The following is an 8,768-nucleotide window of genomic DNA, read 5'->3' as shown; positions in this document are numbered from 1 at the left end:
ATTTACTCGGTTTAGTTGTTTTCAAACTGTTGATCGGCGCAGTCCAATTGATTTCAAATTCTGAAGTTTGAAGTCGATGCGAGTGTCGTAATGAGAGCATATGAACCAAGTCCCCAGGTAGACCATATATATATATATATATATATATATATATATATATATATATATATATATATATATATATATATATATATATATATATATATATATATATCTCTACTACTTATTAAAACCGTAAAGGTAGCCTGCCGTTCTGCCGTCCGTCGATCTGGACCGTCCATCTTGCTGCCCACATATCTGCACCGTTCATCTTGTTGCCCACACCTTCACCAAGGCTCCTCTTTCCCTCGATTTTCTCTCCCTTCTGCCTTGGCATCGCAACCGCAGCCCGGGATGCGCTCCACCCCGACCGCCAAGCGCCTGTCGCCGCCCGCGATGCGCTCGACCCCAACAAATTCTCTCACAAGATCTGGCGAAACCCATCACCTCCGCTCTCCTCCTCTACCCTCGGGATCCTGGTGGCCAACGTCGTCCTCGTTGGCGAGATGACCTCCAAGCTCCACCAGACCTCGCGCTCCACCGACGACTGGAGGCCTCTGCCCCTTCGGGATCTCCTTATTCACAAGGCGTCGAGGCCGCCGTCGACCACGTCATGCCGCTACGCTAGGAGGAGGCGTCGACCAACATCGGCTTCGCAGTGGCCTAGGCGTGCCGTGCTGATGTGCTCCGCCGTTTCGCCCGCCTCCCTCCCCAAAGCTGCTTCTAGGCCGTCGCGATGGAGGCAATCAGCAACACCAGGTTAACCCTCGAGATCCTGGTGGCCGACAGCGTGGTCCTCGTCGGCGAGATGGTGACCTCCAAGCTCTTCCAAATCTGGCACTCCGCTGACGTCCAGAGGCCTCCGCCCTTTGGGATCTCCTTAATCACAAGGTGGGACAAGCACCACGGCTTCTAGCTCTACTTGAGCGACCCAGCTGGCAACTACGGCGGGTGGAAGGTCGTCCCTATTGGGGCCAACAGCCAGGTGGGATTTTTTGGTATGTTGTGTTTGTGTCCTTCAGTGTGCTTCTACATTGCTTTCTCATATCCACTTTTGCAGTGTGCACAAGGGGGAACAGAGCCGTGTGGCTTCTGGTGCCCGTTGAGGAAAGGTGAGGCGAGGTGCTCACCATGCACCTCAAGGTGGATGACCTCACGTGGCCATATACGCCCTTTGTTTAAGTTCTTGCAGATCAACTTTATGCAGAGCTTGTGGAACCTGAGAAGCACATGCAGATATTCTCTCGTAGGAAAAATGAGGTAGTGAGATGTTACTTGGAGAAATGGTATCTAAATTTGTGTTGCTTTCTGTTTTGAGTTCTGACCTTTCAACTTGCAGATGCTAAACATACTAAACAAGTGTGAGAGAAATACTACAGACATTTACGAATGTCACACATTTTTTCTAATACTGATTCATATCATATTACAAGTATACTCTACTTATATTTCCTTTATTTTTAGCGGTGGAGTTCAATTGTATCTTTTTAACAAAATATAAGGAGTTTCAGTTCAGATTATGCACTTTTCATGTTCTATCTATTTGCTTTGTAAACAGATTTACCAAAAAAACTCAGAAGATAGGCATGAGAGCTATAAATATTCTTGGAATAAAAGGTGAGGCTGCATGCACTTGTTTGGATCTCATGGTAGGAAACGAGTTGTTGCTGCTAATTTTCCCTAAAATAGGAAAGGTAGGGAAATTCTTTCTGGATAAATTATATGGTATGTCCAATCCGTTATTTCGCGACTACGTTGATGATCCGTTGTTACCGCAGTAAGGATTCTACAAATAGTATGGCTCTTTTTATCCTTGATTGATGCGGGGATTTATTAGGAACTAGGCAAGAAAGTCAGATCTTTTATATAATCTTGCTCATTCCGATTTTTGCCCTACATCCTGATTCGATATATAGTGAAATATATTTTGGACTTAGTTCTGGGAGTGAGGGGATTTTTATAAAAACGTGTATGAGCCCAGTGAGGAGAGGCCATGAAGGTTCTAGGAGTGAAGGGATTAGGATCGGGAACTGCTGCTGCATCAGGCGCAACAAGGCAATGAGGAGGATGTGTTTCAGGGCAATGGGTGTTGTAGGAGCATTGATATAAGTGACGCCCTCACTGAAGTTGGTCTGACCTGCCTTGAGGTCCTCCTCACCAAGTGAAGCCTCGCCTCGGTGAATCAGGTCACTCGCTTAATTCTGCTCTGCCGTACTCATATCATCGAATCCCTTAATTATAGTCTACCAGTTAGCTACTTTACTGAAAATCTGACTCTGCAGTGAACTAATTAGTACTTGTTTTAGTAGTTTATTTTGGGTTAGTTGATAACAGTATGAATTGAAATAGCACTTGTTCCAACAGTTGATTCAGGGCCAGTTGAGGACGGTATGAAATGAATTAGGCACACAGTGTGGTTTCTGTGTGTAACTCTTGCTCTTCTTTTCCTTTTCCTCCTCAAGATGGTAGCAATGCTAAAATAGTTGACTTCTGGGGCTATGCTTTCACCTTGAGAGTCTTCAGATGAATTTAGTGGTGCAATTATTAGATGCTTCAGGGTCTTGGTTTTGCAGTTACAACCATGCTTGGATCATTTTTGTTCTTTCAAACCAGGAACAGTGTTACCTATGATCCCAACCAGTACAGGCTTGGATGTTAGAAGTGTAGTCAGCTCAAATCACTCTACACAACCACCTGTTTTCTTAGCTAAATGCGTGTGTGGTACGAGCATAAGGTTCTTATTTGGTTTCTCATTTGTGGTAACGGTCAGGAACAACAACTGGTCTACGTGTTGTACAGTTGTGGTGTGTGCCTATAGGCAGAGCTAATGTAGATCAAGTGTCCTACTATAGAAAGTTTTTTAGGAAATATTCCCCGCACTCCAAATTATAAGACATTTTGACTTTTTTAGATGCATTGTCTTTTCTATGCCACCCCTCTTCCATAAGGTAGGCATATCCATCCATCCTACATATTGAATTCTATTCATTGCTTGGTTGATCATCTCACTGTCAATGAAATTTGAAGTATCTCACTGTTTTGCCCCCTAAGTTCATCCTGATCTTTAGACCCTACTCTGAATCTCGCATTGCTTCTGCACCACCTACGTCAAAATTGCTCTAACTCTGTTCATTCACTTCAGTGTCTTTTTAACTGAAGTAATTTGTTTGTTAATTTGATGAATTACCCTGCCAACGAAATTTGAATCACCTCAGTGTTTAACCATCGAATTTATCCTAAACTTCAGACTCTCGGAATCTCACATTGCTTCTATATTTGCCTTAAAATTGCTCTGACACTGTTGATTCACTTCGGTGCTATTTTAATATAAGTAATTTGTTTATTAATTTGATGAATTTTGATTTAACTGTAAACTACATGATAGTGATTTTATCCACATCTAACTTATTCTCTTTAGTGTGTTTCAGGAAGAATGCTTTACAAATCCGAATATAAGTTCAGTACGATAGTGCAAACAGAGAGCATCAGGTACTCCTTAGGTTCCTATTGACGTTGAATTGTCCTAATGAGGTTCATCTAATGTTACTTATCCATGTTCTATTACGAACTGTATGTGTGCTATTTTCCCACAATTTTCTAATCAAAATATTCAGCACAAAAGGATGACCTCGTATATGGGATATTCAATTGAGTGTCCATGAAATTTGACAAAACTAGAAAATTGAAAAAACTAGCAGGCCTGTAGATCTGAGCAAATGATATGAAGTACATGTAATTACTTTCTCAAAACGTAGATTAGCTTTTTTGCAAGGACTTTAGTTGAAAATTGGAAAATCTAACATGCATGTAGATCTGAGCAGACGATATGAAGTACATGTTGTTTCTTTCACAAAATGTAGATGAGCTTTTTTGCATGGACTTCAGTTGTTATGTTGCTCCTCGTTAACACTAAAACTTAACCTGCTCGAGTTACAATTATACATCTCAATCCAGATCAGCCTTTTCATTGTTCTGGTTCTGCTCATTTATCCTTTCTGGTCACATAAATTCTTGCCATTTAACACCAGCACTAAAGAAGATAGGGAGAGTTCAATGCATGATGTTTGATTTGTTGACACTGGAAGAGGCGACTAATTGAGGCCGTTGTCATTGCCACCGGTGTGCACACATTCTTTGTCAAGGCTGCATATCTTGTCGATTCAACAAACCAAGTTGGTCATTTTCAGAATGCAAGCTAAGTGTGACGCCGCCACAGAAGACCATGCCCACTGTATCTATACTTTATACTAATTTTTAACGTCCAAAGGACACCAGATGTTTCAATGTTAACGATGTTGTTGTTATACACTGATGTTTTGTTCTTATTTGCTTGCAACTTTTTGCAGCTGTTCGTGCTATCGGTTTGGAAAGAACATGTGGAAAGCCAATCTCGGATCTTGCTTCCTTCAGGTACAGACAACCCATTCACCAGAGAATCAGTTCGTGCTTTTTCTGCTGTTACTTTAGTATCCGAAAATTGTAGTCATATTGTTGTATAGGTATGTTGTGTATGATTCAAGTACTATTCTCATATAATTTGCTCCATGGGTATTGTTTTAGTGATTAATCACAGAATTGTTTGGATGATTAACTGAATACACTGTTTAGTGCTAGCTATTGTTTTAGCACAACAAGTAGTCCTATACCCTTGTTTTTAGGTCTGTACATACCACCTGAAAATTTACACATGGGGACATTTTTTATTGAAGCAATTACTAATGAAACCTGTATAGTTTTGGTGGCTGCTATAGTTTTCCTGATTATGGTCATTTTTCAGTGAACCAATTACTGCTGCCAGTTTTAGAGACTACAATTGGGGATGTCGTGGGCGGTTTATTTCTGGTGGCTGCTATCTTTTTATAGGAGTTGTCAGAGAATTGTTTTAGTGATTAACCATGTGTGTTTAGTGGCTGGTACTGTTATCATATACCCTTGTTTTTAGTTCTATACATATTCATCTGTACTCTTTAGTTTTTATCTTTAGTTTTTATCTGTTGCCGCTTCTGTTTAGTGACCTCGCTTGTTTGGAAAAAAATATTATCATTCGAGATTGCTACCAGCGTTAGAATCTGATATTCCTATTGCGACACATTTTCTGGGTTGTCTAGGTGTGCTATTTTTTATAGGATACTAAAGGAGAAAACATAAACAAATACTGGTCTTAGATCCTCATAGATTAGTGTACAGTTAGCACGATGCAATGCACTTTATGGCAGGAGCATAATATCAATTGGCAGTCATAGATGCATTGCACTTTATGGCAGTTAGCACGAGCTCTGAAAGTAAATAGAAATGAGTATCAAAATGAATCGCACTTGTGTAGAACTGCAGATTGAACATAAAACCTACTTGATCATGAGCACATGGAAGCATTTACTGCCATTTTTAAGTGAAGCATTTACCTAACCATTTACAATGCAGGTTTCCACATTGTAGACACACAAGAGTCCAGCCTGCGACAAACGCTCCTGCAGGTTAGTCCGAGATGGCCCTTCATTTTCCTGTTTCAACAGATAAAAAAACTAAGGACGCATTAAAAAACTGAAGTATGTTCAACAAATCACCAACCATGATTTTTCTGAGGCACATGGGTCAGCACAAACTCCATTTGCCAAGAAAAGGTTATAATGCATTCACACCAATAAATGTTCGTTTCACAAGACATAAGCAAAGAACATTGAGGTCGCATTATCTAACCTTTTGGTGATTGCAGTTGATGCTTCTTCCAGTAGTTTGTGACAGATTGCTCAAAGAAAAGCAAGACAGTTCGCCAATCCTAGAAGTGGAAAAAACAACATAGAATAATTAGCCAGCTACAGGGAGTAAACCAATAAGAGAAGAAACATTGTAATGCCATGTTTCCAAATGGGCACAAAGAAATTTTGCCTAAGACACTACTGTCCCAATTGCTTCAGCCCTTATTCTTCGTAGCGGTTTCTGCCGTCTGGCCCGGTTCTGGAATTATGTGGCCATCAGCTGATTGTCAACAGTCTCATGTAACCCTTGAGTTCTGATACTCCTGTTTCCCTGCTAATTCATTTCTGCATTTGCATTTGAATCAAATGCTCATGATTTCAAAGATGACTTCTGACGACTTTTTTGAATGTTGATCTGTTTGCAGGAGATTGGAGCCTAGATCCAGTTTGCTTTGTTGGAAAACTTCAAGCACCTCTAGACGGAAGGTAATGATTTTGTAGCCAACCTCAGGCCAAATACCTTTTCATTCTTTTACTCTCCTTAAAGGACCAGTGACTTTGTGTCATTTATTGTTTCTTGATCATGTGACATGATAATAAAATGAAGGTTCTGTGATATATAGTATATGGCAAAAAAGCGTTTCTTAATCAAAGATGACTTCTGACGACTTTTTTGAATGTTGATCTGTTTGCAGGAGATTGGAGCCTAGATCCAGTTTGCTTTGTTGGAAAACTTCAAGCACCACTAGACGGAAGGTAATGATTTTGTAGCCAACCTCAGGCCAAATACCTTTTCATTCTTTTACTCTCCTTAAAGGACCAGTGACTTTGTGTCATTTATCGTTTCTTAATCATGTGACATGATAATAAAATGAAGGTTCTGTGATATAGTGTATGGCAAAAAAGCGTGGTAGTTTGATACTTGTTGGCTGGTCCCTTCTGCACTAACTATTCTTGAAGAGTATTATTGTATCCATTGTTCATATATATTGTCTATTAACAATGTTCTGATACATATGAAAAAACTGAACCAAATAGTCAAGATTATGTTTTCATGAAACTGCAGTAACTGTAAGTAGTTGTATATCTTTTAGTTAGACTGCAAACGTTGTATGTTATGGATTATTTGTAAACATTGTCAACATGTTTTTCTTGTGGAGTGCAGTTTTTATTTTTTAGCGCCCAGGGATGCTGGCATCCTCGTTAGCTAAAATACCATATTGCAGTGTTTCAAAAATATCATAAAGACAATGTATGCAGTACACATAAAATTAAATATAGCTGCAACAATCCAGTTTGAATTCATTGTAGATGTCAAGAAACAAAATAGACAAGCAGTCAACCTGGCACTATTCACCATATGCTGACAGTGATACTTCTGCTTTCTTAATCTCAACATCGGAGATGAATTTCAAACTGAATTATTGCTGTTGCACTTAGGTGTGTTGCATACATATTTTTTGTGATGATTTTTTGGAACATTACAACATGATGTTTTAGGGTCTGTTTGGTTCACACCTATAGATCTATGAAAATATGAATCTAATTGTGAGCCATGAAAAATCTGCTTCGAGCTGAGGGTTGTGAGAAAGCTAAAATATATTTGATTAAAACAACTATCAATGGTAGATACTACAAGAGTGATAGCTGTAACATGAATAATAGTAATCTGAAAAATTGGGGGTAGATAGTGATTTTGAATTGAACTTGAGAAATCTATAGACTTTTAAAAATCTATTATGATGTTGTACCGTTTGTGTGAGATTTTAGATTTTTGGCAATGAATTGGTTCAAAAAACTGAACCAAACACACCTTTAGTTAAATAGGGTGCCGGCCTACTTGCGCACCATATAATTTTCCATTCTTGTGTTTCTGCTAACATTTTCCACTCTTGCTGACTGACACATTCATTTCCCCTGCAGTTGTCTGCACTGAAGATCAGGACACGAAGATCGCGAGCTTTAACAAGGCTCGCCTTGTGCGGAAGGTGTATTTCAGTGAGATCTCCAAGATGAAGCATTAGGGGGTCAATCGCCCCAGATTTTACGCGTAGCTAACTTAGTAGGGCACCCATAATCCATAATTTATTCTCTGTAGTTGTAGCAGCGACATAGAGGTGTCATTCTGTAGCACATTGTGTAACATGTAGGAGAGAGAGAAACACATATCCCCATTCTTTCTACTGAAACACCAGAAATAGTTGCTCTTGCTCCATAATTCGTTAATCTGAACTTCTGAAGCCATGCCAAGGCCTTATATTGATCCTCTGTTGTCATATTGATAAAAATAGGGCATGTGAAACCTTTTTGCATAACAGTATAACACATATTTTATATATAAGTTATCGTAGTATCATATGTTTCCGTTGCAACGCACGGACACTCACCTAGTATATATATATATATATAACTACGTACTCTCTCCGTTTCTTTTTATTAGTCGCTGGATAGTGCAAAATTGCACTATCCAGCGACTAATAAAAAGAAACGGAGGGAGTACACCGATATCCAACAGTGAACTCGATCGAGTCTCTCATTAATTTCCTTGTTGCTAGGGCTCGTGAATTGCTGTTGGACCGGTTCATGCATGCGTGAATGTTTGTGACTTTGTACACGGTGTTCGGTCGTATTCTATGAGTCACCGTGGACTGATGATATCGTTCATCATGTTTCTGGGGTTCGGTTTTGGTCTGGCCCCTCCGAAGGCGACGCCTGATCCTTCACTGTAAGCAGGCACGATTACCATATAATAGTGTCTAGGGTGTTTTAATTAAGCTAGATATAATCACTGTAAGCTGCAGGGCACGATATTATTAGAGCAACTTTGTTTTTGGACCAATCACTGTTGTTTAACAAAAAAACTAGCTAGAGAAAACGGAGCGTCGAACTAGCAGCGTTGAAGAACTTTCACACTTGGAAACTTTGCGAGTCTCACAAGAAACTGAGCTTGATTCGAAATTTGGAGCACAAACAAATTGTTTTAGTACCAAAATATTGTCACACATTTACTTCAGTACAGATTACATGACTTAT

The 8,768-nt window shown here is 39.7% G+C and overlaps 1 protein-coding gene across 21 annotated transcripts; it reads left to right on the top strand.

Moving 5' to 3' along the window:
- The first annotated feature begins 327 nt into the window (after positions 1-327).
- Positions 328-8,025, top strand: LOC100279920 (uncharacterized). Of its 21 annotated transcripts, none has more exons than XR_002265481.3 (10): positions 913-1,024; positions 1,100-2,225; positions 3,468-3,528; positions 4,068-4,270; positions 4,386-4,449; positions 5,461-5,513; positions 5,753-6,035; positions 6,161-6,221; positions 6,431-6,491; positions 7,659-8,025. XR_002265481.3 is itself a non-coding variant. In XM_020545158.3 (9 exons), exons 2-9 carry the CDS (start codon positions 1,626-1,628, stop codon positions 7,749-7,751), a joined length of 513 nt encoding a protein of 170 aa, XP_020400747.1. In that variant the 5' UTR covers positions 328-1,024; positions 1,100-1,625; the 3' UTR covers positions 7,752-8,025. The 21 variants fall into 21 exon arrangements, 4 of the variants coding, with proteins under 4 accessions (XP_020400747.1, XP_008651361.1, XP_020400729.1 ...); XR_004852831.1 differs by having other exon boundaries at positions 984-1,024; positions 4,182-4,270; XM_020545158.3 differs by lacking the exon at positions 5,753-6,035 and having other exon boundaries at positions 328-1,024; positions 1,100-1,656; positions 4,182-4,270.
- Positions 8,026-8,768: the final 743 nt, after the last annotated feature.

This window comes from Zea mays, chromosome 1 (assembly GCF_902167145.1).
Source record: "Zea mays cultivar B73 chromosome 1, Zm-B73-REFERENCE-NAM-5.0, whole genome shotgun sequence".
NCBI classification, from domain to species: domain Eukaryota; kingdom Viridiplantae; phylum Streptophyta; class Magnoliopsida; order Poales; family Poaceae; genus Zea; species Zea mays.
Note: the sequence above shows the minus strand (reverse complement) of the source record. Positions and strands in the feature narration are given on the sequence as shown.